Genomic DNA, 18,109 nt, shown 5'->3' with positions numbered 1-18,109 from the left:
GGGTAAGGTAAGGGCTAATCCAAAACATAAAGAATAAAAAGTATTTCAGCTTGAAAAAAGTACAAAAGACTATAACTGTACAATAACAGCACCTGTTCGTTGAAAATTACAAAAGTAGTGTCAGTTTTTATGTTTCCTACACCAGAAAGTTGGTGAATGGTTTCATTTATGGTGAAAATTTGCTGAGTGGTAATTTTTATTTTTATTTTTTTTTCCAAAAAATAGGAGCGAGCGAATCCGTGAACCAAGCAATTAAATTGGTGTGGCCTTAGGTAGATAGAACACAAATCATTAGTGCTATTTACTAGATATATAGATAGAACGCAAATCATTACCGGTAATAAAATTTGCTTAGGTAGGTAGAACTCAAATCATTGATGCTATTTGCTTAGGTAGGTAGAACTCAAATCATTGATGCTATTTGCTTAGGTAGGTAGAACACAAATCGTTGATGCTATTTGCTTAGGTAAATAGAACGCAAATCATTGATGCCAGTTGCTTAGGTAGGTACAGTAGAACGCAAATCATTGATGCTATTTGCTCAGGTAGATAGAACGCAAATCATTAATGCTATTTGCTTTTCCATTGCTTAAATGCACATGAATCTATTTTGTGCATACCGAATGCATCACGAGTCATTAAAATGTATTGCCGGTATTTGGCGGATATGTCAGCTGAGCGAGCAATACGGTTAAATGACTTTTTTCTATTAAGTGCCATTCTACCATGACCCATGCATCACTTTATAGATTATAGCATGCCCTTGGGACTTAGATGCCAGCCTACATGCACTTGTAGCTGATATGCAGCTTGATCATATTGCTTTTCCAAATACATAATGTATGTTCAAGTTCAAGTTCAAAGTGTGCCTGGTGTTTGCAAATGTTTTCGACTCCAGTGTACGGAGTCTATGTTTTTGGTGTGCATGTTTGTGTTTGTGTGTGTCCAAACTTATTTGATTTTGAATACACTGTCATCAGTGGATTGGCTTGGGAAGTGAATAGGAAGATGATTGTAGTACATGTACTTTGTACAGGTCAGAATGGCAGGAAGCACAGTTCAGAGTTGGTAGAACTAACCATAAAGCAGACAGTCCATGGAAGAGTCTACTCATTGACATTCACAGGGAGGTGTCTATTTGGCTATGTATTCACTGTTATATGTTTTTGCCTTCACCAAGAAGGTTATGTTTTTGGTAGCGTTTGTGTATTTGTATGTATGTGGTTTTGCACTGTAACTCAAGAAGCTAAGGATGAATTGTCATGAAATGTAAGTGGTGGGTAGGGGTTGGTAAAAGGTAGATTTTTGGTCCCCTTGTGGATTTCTATGGCACTGCAGCAGTTTTGATATCTCGTATGTTCAAGGACGTTAGATCATAAAGCCCCAATTGTCCAGTGATGGGTTAGGTGAGATTTCACGGCTGACCCACCTTTAACCCCTAACTGGTGATCTGAAAGGTTTGCTCAGTCAGGCTTGCTGTAAACGTAGTTATGAGACCTGCATGGCAAACAGGAGTGTGTGTATTGCAGGCTTTTTTACTTCCATGAGCAGGGTTCTAGTAGCTAGTGCATTTTAGCAATTTGTGTCCACTACGCTAAAATAAGGCCCTCTACGCTTATTTTTAATTAGTGTAGTGGTGCTTTGCTATCATTTACTTGTTCGACAATGTCTAATCAATGTTTGAATAATGAAAAATGATGATATGCCACTCAAAACTGACCATAAATCCTTCAAATTACATGTGATGTTAAAAGAGTGTCAATTACTACTTTACTTTGTATGCAATTATCCCTCGGGCATGAATTTGCAATAAAGATTATTAATTAATTTAATTCTACATTTTCAAAATCTCACTGAGGAAGGGCCAAGACCCCCTTCCACACAAATCTCGCTTCGCTACCATGCCATTCCCACTACGCTAAAATGAAATCCTGGCTAGAACCCTGATGAGGATGGAGGTATTGTTGCCATTGATACTGTTTTCAGTCTGGAGGTTATGTGGGGTATATCTCAAGAACCGCTGGAAGGTTTGCAATGGTTTTCGGTAGGTGGGGGGATGGGGATGGTGCAGGTTGATTTTGGGCCCCCTGTTGGTTGACCTTGGTACTGCAGCAGCACATTTTGTGTCATATTTTTGTACCTGGACTTGCTATGGTGTTAATTTTTATGTGCTGGATAGGTGTATAGTAGATGCTTATTTGGTGTGAATTTTGGCCTTCTACTTCTAGCAGTTTGTTGTGGATTTTTTTATACTTTTTTGGCTCATAATACACTTTTGCTGGTCATTTCTTTTCGTACCGTGTCGCTAAAAAGTTATGCTACTGGACCATCAGCACAAGAAACCAGTACAAAAGAAATGGCCTGCCAAAATGTATTTTGGGCCCCAAAGGCAAAAGACAAAAAAAAGCCCCATAGAGCCTGCGATGGAGGCTAAGTGTTTGGGTTGGCTGCCTGGGCTGGAGGATCGATCCTTGGTGGCGCAGGTTTTAATAGGGCCGCTCTTGGGTTATTTGATTCTCGTCAAAGATTAGAGCAAAGCGTGGGATTTAGGTTCACGTTCTCTCTGAATCATGCTGGAACGCAAACAGTTACGAGACTGAGATTGGATAGATAATCAGCCAGTTAAGCAGGCAGTAACATGACGTAGAAGCTAAAAGTTAATTACTAGTAGCAATGCGGGTACGTGGCAGTTACTGTGTGCAAAATATGCACGTAAAATTTTTCTGGAGAGAAAATTGCACATAAAGGACATGTTAGTTAAGAAGTACATGCTTCATACTTGAACAGGGGGAAATAGATCTAGAGTGAGTGAGTGAGAGGGAGAGGGAGAGAGAGATTGTCTTGCATATATATATAATAATTACCTTTGCCAGAATGGCTAAGGTTATGTTTTAGGCTTGTGAGTCTGTCTGTGTGTGTGTTAACAGTATAACTCGAGAAGCCTTGGATGGATCCCGATGATATTTGGTAGGTGGATAGGGGTCGGGAAAATGAAGGTCAAGTTCGATAATGGGCCCCCTAGCGGCTTGCTAAGGTACTGCAGCAGAACCTCAATTTTTGATATCTCGTGTTTTGAACATGCTGTGGTTATGATTTTTAAGTGGTAGATAGCCCTTGGGGCAGAGAGTAAGTACTATAAGTTTGGACCCCCTAGCGGCTTGTTTGGAACTGCAGTCGCCGATTTCCTTTCGAACTTTGGACGAGAATAACTCGAGAACGTGTTGATGAATCATCACGATTTTTGGTATGTAGATAGCCCAAGTAACAATGTACATTATGAAATACTAATTATGCAAATCAGGAACTAATTTACATAATTAATGAGGAAAGTTTATAAATCCACTGCATTTCATGATAGGACTTTCAAACTTGTCACATATATAGATGAGAAAGAGAGAAATATCAATGCATATTAATTATGCAAATGACGACCTCATTTGCATAATTAATGAGAAAATATAAACGTGTTGATGGATCGTCATGATTTTTGGTATGTAGATGGCCAAAGGGAAGACTTACATGATGGAATTCTAATAATGCAAATCGGCAGCTAATTTGCATAATGAATGAGGAAAGTTTGTTAATCCACTGCATTCCTTTATAGGACTTTCAAACTTGTCACATTTGTAGCTGAGAAAGAAAGAAATATCTATACGTATTAATTATGCAGATGATGATCTCATTTGCATAATTAATGGCAAAATATGAACATGTTGATGGATCGTCATGTTTTTGGTATGTAGATATCCTAAGTAAAAATGTACATAATGAGATACTAATTATATAAATTAACAGCTAATTTGCATAATGTGAAAAGTTGACAAATCCACTGCATTCCGTGATAGGACTTTCAAACTTGACACATATGGAATTGAGAAAGATGGCAGAGAGTAAGAGGCGTATGTTTGGGTCCGGTAACGTCTTTTCTTGAACTGCAGGAACCGGTTTAGTTTCCTACTTTGAAAGAGAATAAGTCAAGAAGGGATGAAAGGATCATGATGATTTTTAGTATGCTGATAGCTTAAGTGATGCTTGATACAATTTACTATCATTATGTAAATAGGGATCTAATTTGTATAAGCAATGGCGAAATGTTATGAACCAACTCCGGGCATATAAAATAAAATGTAATGAGTAACACATTTATGTCTACAGACATCATTCTACATAACAAACCTGGTTTATTTGGCAAAGGTATGTGTTCGTGGAACTCTAGTTTAAACTAATTTAAGGGCAGCAAATGAACACAAAATTTTTTTTGGGGGAGGGGTGGCAAATTACACATGAGATAAGAAGTACTTAATACTTGAGAGAGGGGAAAAGAGAGATAGAGAGAGAGGGATTGTCCTGCATAATAATTTGAACCAATTTAAAGGCAGCACCACATACAGACATCTGTCTGTTTTCTGCTGGATATACCCACAGAATGAAGATAAATCAGAGAGAGAGAGAGAGAGAGAGAGAGAAAGAAGTATTTTCCTTCATAATAATTTGAGCCAATTGTAAGGCAGCACAGCATGCAGACATCTGTCTGTTTTCAGCTGGATACACCCACAGAATAAAGATAAGCCCAAGACAGGATTTATTGCATTGTTGATGATTATTCTCTTTGAAGTGATATCTTAGAACTTGGAATCTGCCTCTAAGCATGATTACATCTATTTCATGGAGAGTTGGTATCAAAAGAAAAATTATTGAGGAATACGAGCGATCGCTGTTGTTGTTTACATCCGGGGTATTCGACGGCTGGTGTCTACCAGGACTTCAGTAGATTGGATTAAAAATTCATATTTAAATTAGCAGATCAAATTACTAGTTAATATGTAAATCAATGTTTTTCCAAACACCTGCTTTTTGCCTACCACTGTGTCACCGTGACATCATCGCGATCGCTCATATGGGGCATAGTTTATGCTGGATACTGTGGTTGATAGTCTATATAGGGGCCACACCAAATTTATTTGTTGCTTCTCAGATTTTCTCCAAAAAAATTGGACAGATAGGCTAAAGAAAAAAGTTGAAAATAGAATTTTTCAAAAGTTCTGGGGTAAAGATATACGGCTTTAATAACACAAACAACAACAACAGCCCGAGGAGTTAAATAGCACGTTTTCTGCAAAGGATCGCTTCTTTTGATTTGTTCTGAATAAAAGGCATTGTTTTTAGACTAAAGGTACGTGTAAGTGAAATCAATCAGGTTTGTGATAGACAGTCTGTAGTTTTTTTTCTCAGGACTTTTTGGATTTGAAATGAAACAAGTGCTTTTAAAAAAGCTGGCATTTTGCCAATGTTTGCGTGTGTGAACGTTTTTTTCTAGTTATTAGAATGTCATATAAATAGAACAGAGTAACTAAACCTGATATTGGCGCATGGAGAGATTCACATACTTATGTGCCTGAATCTAGATCTAGACGCCACCTGTTAAAATTTGCGTGAACTGCAGCAAATTTCACTACACTGCCTGTTTTTGAGTGAGCTCTGTTGCGGGGCATTTTTAAGTTTTTTTTTTAAATTTTTATTTCTATTCGGCAAAAAAACGAAGCGGCGAATCCGTTAACCAAAGAAATAAATTGGTGTGGCCAAATGGATGTAAAAATTAGTATTTTAATGGATGTAAAAAAGAAAAAAAAAAAAATCTACCTCCCCGGATTCGAACCGGGTGCATTGGTTTAGAATGCGTAAACTTTAACCACTGCGCCAGTGCGAACATGTTGGAAAATGCCTGTTTTAACAGGTTTAGAAATGTTTGGCATGGATTGAACAGGTCCGTTCATCTCAACATCACTCCATCACAACGGCGACTATTCTGGCCTATTCAAAAAATCTGAGAAGAACAAATAAAATTGGTGTGGCCTAGTGAAGAATTATCGATTCAGACGTTCTGTGTTTTCTTTTTCATGTTCCTGCCAGTCATGATACATGGAGTGAGCTTATACTGCACAGAACTTAACCTCCTTATGATTTATGTATGGTTGGCCTAACCATTTGGCAATCCCCCGAGGGTAGATAGTTTGTCTCTTGGACTAACAAATGTGGTGACCTTCTCTGTTCGACAGCAGAAAAATCACTGTAACATTTCCATGTGTGTTTAAACTAAAGTCTACCAGAAAATTTAAACATTTTGGAAAAGGTGTAGATGGGGATAAAGTATGTTGGTAACCGATGTCACGAGGTCAGAAAATTTCCTATGTCATGCTGGAGTTTTTTATTGATGTGCTGACCATAAAGGAATTACAGTCAAACCTAACCAAGAAGACCACTCGGGTACCAATAAAATCTGGTCTATGTGGACAGGTGGTCATTATAGACTGGACTTTTGTGTCAATGGGAAAATTATGGGAATGGGTATTTCATCTGTTTGTAGTTTGTAGGTATATATGTAGGTATTTTTCTTTTCTGTTGGATCTGTGGATTATGTTTGTCTATATGTATGTCCTTATTTGTTGTTAATGTGAATTGTGTATTTTTATGTAAGATGCATTAAAAAAGAATCATCTAAGGGTCGTCCTTTTGTAGCAGTGGTCACTTGTACCAGTTTGACTTCAATATGCTCAAACCATAAAGAAATGACCCCCTGTTCCCCTGAGACGCGCATGACCCTGACTGACCCCTGTTGTTGTCAGTCCCTGAAGTAATGGATGCTGAGGTATTGATGAGGTGGAACCCAGGTGTGGGCAAACCTGCCTCCATCACTGCTGCAAATTAGCAGGGAAACCATTACGTTCCAAACATTTTTCTTTTAAGTCATGTACATGTGTTACAGGATTTTGGGCACCCAGTTCTCAGAACCAAATTTTAATAGTTACGGGTTCTAAAACACTAGTACTCAATAGGACACTGGACTTGAAATTGTGTTGTACTTAGATCTGCATTTTCTAATATGGTTCCCCAATTATACCATGCATCCTGCATTTTTTCACGGTAAAAGTCCTAGTCTCTTAGGCTTACTGACAGTAGTATGTCAGATGTATATGTAAAGGCAATGTTTGTGAGTCGAGCTGTAAGTAAACGTTTGATACTGGGGTCTTCCAGCACTAACAATAGTAACATCAACAATGCTCCTTCGCCATCATTTTTTCAGTCAAAACTTTCAAGTCACAAAGATTTTATTTCCTGCAAGTTGTTATAATTTAGTTTTATGTGACGGCTGTGTGAGGCGATGGCCCGATAACTTACTACTGTACCCTGAAAGGGTCAGCATAGGATATTAGCTGGGCAGTTAATCTAATAAGGCTGACCTCATTCTACGACCTGCTTCTGTCAGGTCAATGAACTCTCTCAGCACCGCCTTGGGACGCAATAATGCACCTGTGCACCTTTTTCTTCAGTTGAAGTTGATGTGTGATGCATTAGACGAAGCAGTGCAATGCAACCTGCTTCTCAGAGCATAGAGGGGTCAATGAACTCTCAGTACCGCCTTGGGAGTCGATAATGTACCTGTACATTTATTTCTTCAGTTGAACTCGATGTGAAGTGCACTAGATGAAGCAAGTCATGCAATGTTTTTGCTCTTGTCTTCAACCAAACACACCGGGTCACCTCTACTCTTCTCAGTGTGTTGGGTCCCTTTACCCAATCTGTGCCCAGATGATATTAAACATTAGTATTTGGATTTGTTGGATTTGGAAGATGATTTGGATGATCCCTGTGCCATCACCATGACGATGACCCTTGTGCCATCACCATGACGATGACCCCTATGAGATCACCATGATGATGACCCTGAGCCATCGCCATGACGATGACCCCTGTGCCATCACCATGACGATGACCCCTGTGAGGTCACCATGACGATGACACTTGTGGCATCACCATGACGATGGCCACTGTGTTTTCTATGTTATTGTAACCTTGACGATGACCCATGTTTTCCATGTTATAGTAACCATGACGATGACCCCTGTGTTTTCTGTGTTCCAGTCTATTCGTGAGAAGATAGGAGGGGCCGAGGCTACAAAACTTGACGATGACTTCCTGGAAATGGAAAAGGTAAGCTTTGTGTTTAAATTTAGCTGCCTCCAGTGTAGATATATTTCAAGGCTCGAAATACTTTTTTCTGTTTACCTACACTAAGTAATTTCAAAAGTTACCTGCACCTAAGAAATTTTACCTGCACCATTCAAATATACCCCAAAAGTGGATGAAACAATCTTTTCAACATATTTTGTACATCTTTTTACTAACAACATAGGTAAGGGAATACTGCCTTGCAAAGAAACTAAATAAATCCTGCAGGACTGGTGGTATTTCGAGCCCTATATTTCACATACATTTTGTGCTAGGTTTACTCTTATGTATAACCTTGTGCAGTCTGATGCATCTTTGATGGTTAACGGACCAGTTTCAAAAATGAAATTGAGATTTGACTGAGTGTATGATTGTGCAGAGCAAGTTGTCAGGAAGAGATTAGGCCGGAGGGCAACATTAACATTCTTTAACTGCCTTATTTTCTGAGAACTAGTCTTTCCAAGATGACACTTTGTGTTAAAAAGCGCCTTTGTCCCTACCTATTTCCCAGAAAAAAATATTATGAATATGTAGCTATGACTGTTTTATTGCTATACTACCCACATGTGATCATCACTTAGTCTAGATAATTTAATGACTTAACGGCATTTCCAGAAACCGAGAAGCCATTTTGAAAAAGAAATACCATCTCAAAGTGCTTGTATCCTCGTCCTATTTTCCAGAAAGGAATATGATAATAAAGTTGTGATAGATGCAGGTATGACTGCTTTATTGCTATACTGCGTACATATGATTATGATTGGATGATTAAATGACTTTACGGCTGAAAATTTCCCGAAGCCAAGAAGCCATTTTAAAAGACAAAGTGCTGCTGTCCCCTCCTATTTCCCAGAAAGGGATATAATCATAAAGTTTTGATAAATGCAGCTATTACTGTTTTATTGCTATACTATGTACATATGATTATGACCAGATAATTAGATTCTTTATGGCTGAAAATTTCCAGAAACAAGGAGCCATTTTAAAAAAGAAATTACCTTTATTTAGTGCTTTTGTCACCTCCTATTTCCCAGAAAGGAATATGATCATAAAGTTTTGATAAATGCAGTTATAACTGTTTTATTGCTATGCTACATACAAATGATTATGACTAGATAATTACATTTGTACTTTTGTCACCTCCTATTTCCCAGAAAAGAATATGATCATAAAGTTATGATAGACGCAGTTCTGACTGCTTTATTCGCTATACTGAATGTTGTAAATGATGATGACTGGATGATGACTGTGCTTCCGCCACCCACCCACTGTTTGATACAAAACCGTTTTTTTCTTGCTGGACCGATCAAGAAAAAAAGCAGACCTGAAAAAAATCAACGGAACAGACGCTGGACTGATTCGAAAATGAACAGATTATACTAGCAGGCGTTTGTGAGCTTGGGGGCTTACAGATCTAAGAAAGGAACAGGAGTGAAGTAGAGGAGAGCTGATGGTCATTTTTACCAGGCTTCTGCAGTTAAATTTGGTCTAAAACAGAGGCAGCTATACCGTGTTGTTTATATGGCTCGGATGTTGAATGGTCCACTGAACAGAATCCAGAGTCCTGTGTAAGGAAATGGACCAGTGTGTTCGGTACTATTGGGCATTTGTGAAGCTGATGTGTGATACTTGTAAACCTTGAATACCTGGATTGACGTAGGTTCTGTTTTAATGGGAGAAGGCAAGATTGGTCCCTACGCATGGAGGGCTGGGAATTCTTGGTGCATATTATGTACTTTTGTTCTCCCAAAATATGACCTGTGCACTTATTTTTCATTTTTACTATGGCCCGATACACCGTTGTACCTCGATATTTATGCAGGGTAATTGGCATGAAGGAAACTAGTGCTGTACACTAGTAACAGCATATTCTTGACATTAAAGTGTCAGAAACATTATAAAACCTTTCTTTTTTGTTGTATCACTTATTCAAAATTGATCTAGAATTTCAGATTCAAGCTTTGGAGACAGGTGCTAAGTTTGTGATTTGGTCTTGCTGAAAGTCTTCAAACTTAACCTTAATTTTCTCTGTACACCAAAATTGTACTCTGTGCACCTTAATGTTTAGGTTAGTGTTAGAACCACTGTTTGAACAAGCATTTGAACCCATTTCTTAATTTGCTTATGTATAGGGACGATTCGAGATGTTATGGATGTTAAAGTTCCCAGACGGAATAGCAAAGAAGCAACTTTATATAGTGTAAAATAAAAGTTGGAGCAAACTGATATCCAGATGGTATCCAGGCTACCAGCTGCACACCCAGGGTTGTAGCCCGTACCTGTCCTTCCGTCCTTTTACAGAATTTTGTAGCTGAGGACGGAAAAAAATTTTGCCCATTCCGTCCTCTGTGATGGACAAAAATCCCTATGTGAAGTCAGTAAAGTCTGAGATAAAAACTGTCTCCCTTGTGTAATTTTTCACCAAAACAGAGATGAATGGCTTAGTCAACCAGCAAAATCTTCACCTCAAAATGCAGGAAAAAGCATTTCAGAGGGTCTAGATTTCAAAATTTTCCAGGGGCGCACGCCCCCAGACCCACTTAGGAATGTTGTCCCTTCGGCTCGATGTCTCGTGTCTTCAGCGCTCGATAGGATTCAAAATCGAGGGGGCCGAAAATGGCTTCAGGCTGGCTACAACCCTGAGCACACCTATTCCCCAGAAATGAGATTGGAGCCCTGGAGCACCACTTCCTGTGGGAAGAAGTCCTGACCGGAGTCGTGGTTTGGACGGTCAGACTTGAAGGGATGTTGATAAACACATGGTCGCTGTGCCGGGCTGATAAACCAAGCTACCGCCTTTGTGAATATTGACGAGGGTAAAGGTCATCGTATTGGCCTAAAAAATGTGATGAATCTTGCCATGAAAAGAAGCATATTGTACTCTGATACATTGAAACAGTTGAAACGATTTTCATATTTTCACAGAATTATCGTACAGTGGAATTTGTTATCACCAAGGACAGTAGGGGCATCTTTGCTGGATTTGTTTTAAAGAAACATTGCATCTAGATGTGCAAAGGTTAGGTGTGACGGGTCGTCTAGTCTAGTGTATTAAATATATAGCCGGCTATTGCTGCGCTAGTGTGCCTGTGTGCCTGCGTAGCTGGTGTGCTCATTTGCGGCCACACTGTGGATAAGCTATTTGACAGAGAGCTTAACAAACTTCATCAATTCAATATGATAGAAAACATTTTTTTTTTTTCATAGTGTGTGTTTTGTTGTCTTTTCAACCATACCTCTACATTTTTGCATGATATTCCCATTATTATATTATAAAGTCATGGGTAACATAAATCCACGTTAAGACACAGCAAGGCCCCCAACGTGCCTCCATCCAGTGAGAACCCCACTTCAGATGATTTGTAAATGAGGAGCTTCAGCCTACAGATTTATAACACGCCAATGTGCCACCATCCAGTGAGATATCCACTTTAGATGGTTTGTAAATGAGGAGCTATAGGCAAATGTAGATGCCTATAGATTTATAACACGCCTTTTGATAGCAGCATTCTGCCATCGTTCCTTTATTGCCAGGATAACAACACGTCGAGCTCGATATGCATCTCCAGCTTACTGCGACAAGTCGTCCAATATAACATAAGCAGGCACATGCATGCATAGCTGGGATGTTATGCCGGAGGGCAGTAAGATAATCATAGAGTAATACAGATGCACATATGGATACATGTACTGGTGCAACCCCCAGAGGGCTTGTTGTAAAGTCAACTTGAAGGACGTTGCAGCACTTTGTGTTTCAAATTTCAAAAGAAAAGAATAATGTAATGTTGAGGCTTAACCGCTTTTGAACTTTAAAAAAAATGAGTTTGAATATCTCAGACTTTCATGAGTTTCTTGTAGGTCTTCTCACTGTTTAATTGTAGTTGTCAAGGTTGATAAAATCACTAATTTTGGCAACTCTGAACTTCTCTTCCTGACCCTTTGCATTGGAAATCTGTAATGTAGAAACACAGTCAGACAAACAAACAAGCAGACAGACTGAAAACAATAGTTCTGGTCAAGGAATGTAACAAAAGAGGAATATAGTTCCCAGTTCTCAAAAACAGACATCACTGCACTAAGTCTCTGCGATGCCTTGCTGAAAATGAGAATAGCAAAATCAAAATAACTTCGCTGATGCAAGGTAAATCCCCACTTTATCCATTCACAAGCTATCCACTCTCTCAAATCCTTCTGTTAATGTGACTCCAAAGCCTTCGTTGGAAAGGACTATGCACCGACTCCGCAGATTGATTGCATTTCTTACTGCAGAACGATTCCATTTCCTGTACAAAATTGGAGAAAAACGTTGTTATTTCCTTGTCAGGTGGGAAGAGTTATAGAGTGGGGTGATTGCGATCCTATTGACGTGGTTTCTCATTCAGTTTGTACCGTAAATTCATTTTATTTTCGTGGAGATTTAATTTTGCTGTTGGAATGGAAAGGAGGTTATTCAGTGGTGTATTCAGCTCGCGATTAAAACAGTACTGCAGAACAAAAATGCATATTTGTGATGTTACGGTTTTGCGGTTAAGAGGTCACTGCTAAAATATAAAGGCGGCAGCAAACTTTTCGAGATTTACGGTATATTGATGTGTCCATGCTGACCTGTTATTACACATATGAAAGGGGGACAGGCTTTTGCCGGACACATAAAAATGATGACGGCCTTTTCCGTATCCCCTTCCAGCCATCATTTCCCTTTGATCACCCTTTGATGGATCCGATTTGGTGCCGTTCCGCCGTTATTGTTGAGTAAAGGAACAGTTTTCCCCAGGTGCGAGGGAGTCCGTCGAGGAATGGGTTTTGTGACGGCTTCTCGAATGGGGTGATTCCAAGGATGAGGATAGATTGGCTCAATTAGGACTGATGGCATTACCCTAACCATGCAGCTTATCGCGTACCATCTGCGCCTATCGATTCCACCGCACCGCGGAACTGTGACGCACCCACAGCGTAGGCGTGGGACGTCAGTCAAGGACCATTGTATACACCCTGGGCTGTCAACAGTACACACCCCTCCATCCCATGAAAGAAATTTGCCTATCGGGACGGACAAAAATTTCAACCTGTACATCCAAGATATTGAACGTCAGTTAAGGACCATTGTATATACACTGGGCTGTCACCAGGACCCGTCACTCCATCCCAGGATGCAAATTTTCTTATCGGGATGCTCAAAAATTTAATCCTGTCCGTCCAAGATAGTTTAACATCATAACATGAAATTTATGAAAATGGATTTTTGTAGGACTGAAATGACAGATTTAAGAATGAATATCTACAACATGGGCTCCAAAACTATGAGTGGGATGGAAAAAAGATATAGAGACGGAAACATTCAAGTAGGCGTACAATTTCCGTGAAGGACAATAACAGGAGACGTGTATGTATCGGCAGCTTTCCTGTAGGCTTCTGAATGTCACATGATGTTTCTTGTCACACAGGGCTGTTGAAAAAGGAAGTGGGGTGCTCTTTGAATTGGATCTCCCAAAACCTCATTGTACAAGAATAGTCCAGTTCTAATTTCTTAGAAGTGTGATCTTCTAATGAACGGAAATGTTCAAATGTTTAGCCAAAGCTTCCCATGAAGGCCACTCGGGACCAATAACTTACAGTAAATAATATCTGGTCTACATGCATGTGGACAGGTGGTGACTATAGACAGGGTTCTTAATGCATGTGTCAATGGGAATAATTATCTGAGGAACTACAAAAGATTGGTTCCGTCGGCCAGGTATTCCTTATGTAGAGGCGATCCTTATGTAAGGGTGGTCACAGAAGAACTTTATTTCACGACAATTGTACATGGTACAAAGTATGGCAACAACTATTACATAAAGTACAAAATAGAGGTATAGGATAAAGCTTATCATCATAGTTAACATAACAATAAGGGCTAATATGCATAATTCATTCATATAGTATCATAATGAAGTAGGCTAATCATTAGCTTCAGTATTCTTTCTAATAGCAAAGCAGTCCTTGATATATTTGCCTATTTTTGCATTATGGGAGTTCTGACATCTAAATAAATGTGCAAATCTGTCTGTAGCATCGAGTCTTTTGAAATATGTTGTACTTGCTTCGAGAAACGTGAATGATTCGTTGCGTAAACTAGCGTATCATGCTTGTACAGGTCCGACTGTATCGAAAGGTGGCTCTCTGAAAATTGACTCCAGGAATCGCCAGATCAAATGCATCGGTTCGGTGTATGCAAGCTTGACATTGCACCAAGGTGAAATATTAAGGACGTCCTTGCCACCACCTCCTCTGGGCCTCCGATGCGCCACCTCATTATAAATTCCATTACACACAAGTGACAAAACATGTCGGGTGCCCCCTGGTGAATTCTGATTCGCTGCCAGGCATTGTGTCCCGAGAAATAATCACCGATTCGTCGAAGGTCACCGAACTCATGGATCATCGCCGTGCTTTGTCTTCGACGTGTCCCTGCTCAAATTTCTCACTGATTCAAACTGTTTCTATCACTGATTGGTCTGGTTACAGCACTGTGTTAGGGAAGAGATTTAGGCTAGTTGGGCCATACTAATTTAATTCCTTGGTTGTCATGCAGATGTACATTTTGTAATCTAAATGAGGCGATATCTGAGGGAAAATCTGTACTTTGGTGCATTTGTAAGAAAAAAAATCTCCCTGCAGGAAAAAAAATGTCAAAATTAATATTCATCGATATTCATAATTATTATGATCACACATAATTGTATAACCTACTTGTTCAAAGTAATTGATGTGTTTCATCTAAAGTCTTTTATTTTGGTATTAATGGCATGTGTCAACATTGTAAAAGTTGAATAATGATGAAAAGTGGAATTTCAAACTTAACAGGAGAAGATGTTGTGCAATGAGTCTTTGGTCCAGCTGTTGTCTAACCACACCAAGCCAAAGGCAAAACATCTAGGAAATTAAGTTGCACAAGGACTGGTAATATTATCAGACAGTCTAGTATAATGTCAGTGTAAGAAAATGAAGAGGGGAGGTATTGATCCAACAGTCCCTAACTCCTGTACAGGAAGTCAAGCCCCAGAGTGGCAGGAGAAATATGATCTCACCACATGAAAGTCTGCAGAGACAACTGTAAGACTTTGCTGATTTCCCTCCGGCCTAGAGTAGGTGTAAAGCCCCCCACCCACCCACTCAGTCTGTGGTTCTGAGCTGGCAGACGTGTAGCCTGGACGCCAGACTGGTTCCAGGGCTTACGCAGGCCAGCTCCATGACTCCAAGCACATTTTAAAAGAAAAGACTCAGAGACAAGAGACTCAGTGTAGTGTTGTTTTCAGTCTATTGTTTTCAGTCTGCTTGTTTGTTTGTCTGTCTGTGTTTCTACATTACAGATTTTCGTTACAGAGTGACAGGAAGAGAAGTCCAGAGTTGCCAAACTTAGTAATTCAACCCTGTCATGACAAATACAAGAAACCCTTAATATTTCATGGAAGTCTGAGATATTCAAGCTCTTAACTTCAAAAGCCTCAAGATTCCATTTTTTTCTCACAGCCACCTCAAGTTAGAACCTGAACCAGACTGTTTCCTGGGCCTACACAGGCCTGGTCCTCAGCTCTTCAGAAATTTTGTCACAATCACAGTTCTTGCTAAGGGCACAATATGCTTTTTGTCCATACGTTTTTTCAAAGTCACATGTTTTTCTGAAAACCGCAGCTCAATGGCAGAGAAAGTTTGACATGCCGTAGAGTTCTACCGCGTGTCTGCATGCTCCCAAATCCGTTGGGATTCCGTATTATTTCTTACGGATGCTGTACTTACCACTTACGGATCCCAAAAGATTGCTCACGTTTTTGCACATAGACAGCACTCAGTTTTACATATGGCAGGTTGTACCCTTAGCCTTACTCAAGTGGGACATGGCAAAATTTCCTTGGGGGGCATGTTAGCCCTACAGCCAAGGAGCTGGCCTGTGTGGGCCCTGGAAGCAGTCTGGCATCCAGGCTAGGAGCTGGCCTGTGTAGGCCCTGGAAGCAGTCTGGCATCCAGGCTAGGAGCTGGCCTGTGTAGGCCCTGGAAGCAGTCTGGCATCCAGGCTAGGAGCTGGCCTGTGTAGGCCCTGGAAGCAGTCTGGCATCCAGGCTAGGAGCTGGCCTGTGTAGGCCCTGGAAGCAGTCTGGCATCCAGGCTAGGAGCTGGCCTGTGTAGGCCCTGGAAGCAGTCTGGCATCCAGGCTAGGAGCTGGCCTGTGTAGGCCCTGGAAGCAGTCTGGCATCCAGGCTAGGAGCTGGCCTGTGTAGGCCCTGGAAACAGTCTGGCATCCAGGCTAGGAGCTGGCCTGTGTAGGCCCTGGAAACAGTCTGGCATCCAGGCTAGGAGCTGGCCTGTGTAGGCCCTGGAAACAGTCTGGCATCCAGGCTAGGAGCTGGCCTGTGTAGGCCCTGGAAACACTCTGGCATCCAGGCTGGGAGCTGGCCTGTGTAGGCCCTGGAAACAGTCTGGCATCCAGGCTAGGAGCTGGCCTGTGTAGGCCCTGGAAACAGTCTGGCATCCAGGCTAGGAGCTGGGGTTTAGTTGGCATTTTGCTGCATACAGATAGACACATTAGTGATATCAGACTGTGCTCCTGTGATACACGAGAAATGAACCAAAGTGCGATGTGTGCGCTGTCTCTTTCTGATACTGGTGACCTGACTTACCCTCTTTGAATTACATGAGAACTTTGGTTGGGCTGTTCATGAATCATCAGAAGTGGGAGGGCCAGTTTAAAATAAAAAGGTTCTCAGGAAACATGATGATTGTCCTTCCCCTTCCTTACAATAACTACTAACTTAGGCACGATCTAGACACGGTTTTTCCCGATATCGGCGAGCCGACAACCTCTCGCCGACAGCTTTTTTTCAGCCTTCAGATGGAACTGCAATATTGCCATTAAGATATCGGCAGAATTTCTCCCGAAAGGTCCGGAGTATTCGCCCGATAGCTTAGCAAGGGTCCCCACAGCTTCTGCGCGCGTGTAGATGTGTCCCAACTTTGGGAGGGCTCATTAGCATACAGCGTGGGCTCATTAGGCTATATAGCTGTTTATGACTGCAAGCGCCACGGGTGTCCCGCAGCCAACGTTCCAGATCCCTTCCGACATCTCCACAGATATCGGTAAAAATTGTGTCTAGATTGGGCCTTACATCCTAACTTGTAGATTGATTTGTCAGATTTACTGGTCAAAAATGGATTGACCTCATATATAGGTATAGAACATGCCGCAGTCTTTTCATTGGTTTTTATTGGTGACGCATCCTTACATATACAGATGGTACATACCAAGGGACAGTACTGTAGATCATGAAATTTTTGCAGTGTTTTTCCCCCAGTTTTCTTGGGTTCTCTCAGCAGCAAAGTCATGACACCCTGGCCTGAATGGTTTCCATTGTATTACTACTACTGTACTGTACTGTACATACTTGTTTCAACCTTCAACTTGTTTGAAACATTGCAAAAGCCTCCAGCCACAAGATAAAAGAAAATGTATTTACAGCAATCCTTTCTCTTATAGGAAGTGGCATGTATTATAAAGATGTTATTCTACAGAAAATAGCTGTAAAGTAGATATACAAAAACAATGCATGTATGTACCGTGTGTTATATGTTCATAGGTGTTTTATGCACATCTTTTCTTATAAAGGTGTTAAGTTGTAGACTTAAACATTGAAATTGAAAGCAGTCATACTGAAATGTTATTCTTGCATTTTTGCCAGTGACCACGGATGCTTAGCACTCTGAATATGCATTTCCAATGTATAACTACTGATTAGTGCAAAATTGTTTCCACCACTAACTTGTAAAAATGTGAACACTGAAAACCTCCTTTCAGTCGTAAAATCAATTCGCTGCTTAAATGAATGAATTTACAGTCGCCCGAAAAATAAATTAATTTACCTTCAAGTTCATATTACTCTAAGTAATGATGCGTGGGAGTTGCGCATAAAAAGCTACTTCCGGTGGAATCGAGTAGGACGCGAGAAAAGAGCACCCACCCACCCATAAAATCAATCAGTAAGGCAAGGTTGATTTGATTGTATGGATGACATCTAGCCTGGGTACCATCCTATTTCTACCGGGGCTCCTTATACCCCCCTCACATTAG

General features: G+C 40.5%; 1 protein-coding gene across 10 annotated transcripts in view; it reads left to right on the top strand.

The window, feature by feature from the left end:
- The window catches only part of LOC118409248 (endophilin-A3-like), a 66,349-nt gene that overhangs the window by 13,354 nt on the left and 34,886 nt on the right, over window positions 1–18,109 (top strand). For all 10 annotated transcript variants that reach the window (XM_035810119.1, XM_035810118.1, XM_035810116.1 and 7 more), the window contains exon 2: window positions 7,921–7,989. In XM_035810119.1, the coding sequence (XP_035666012.1) occupies window positions 7,921–7,989 (69 nt within the window). The remainder of the gene's footprint in view (window positions 1–7,920; window positions 7,990–18,109) is intronic.

This window comes from Branchiostoma floridae, chromosome 2, assembly GCF_000003815.2.
Source record: "Branchiostoma floridae strain S238N-H82 chromosome 2, Bfl_VNyyK, whole genome shotgun sequence".
NCBI lineage: Eukaryota > Metazoa > Chordata > Leptocardii > Amphioxiformes > Branchiostomatidae > Branchiostoma > Branchiostoma floridae.
The sequence above is the reverse complement of the archived record's forward strand: the minus strand, read 5'-3'. Positions and strand labels throughout refer to the sequence as shown.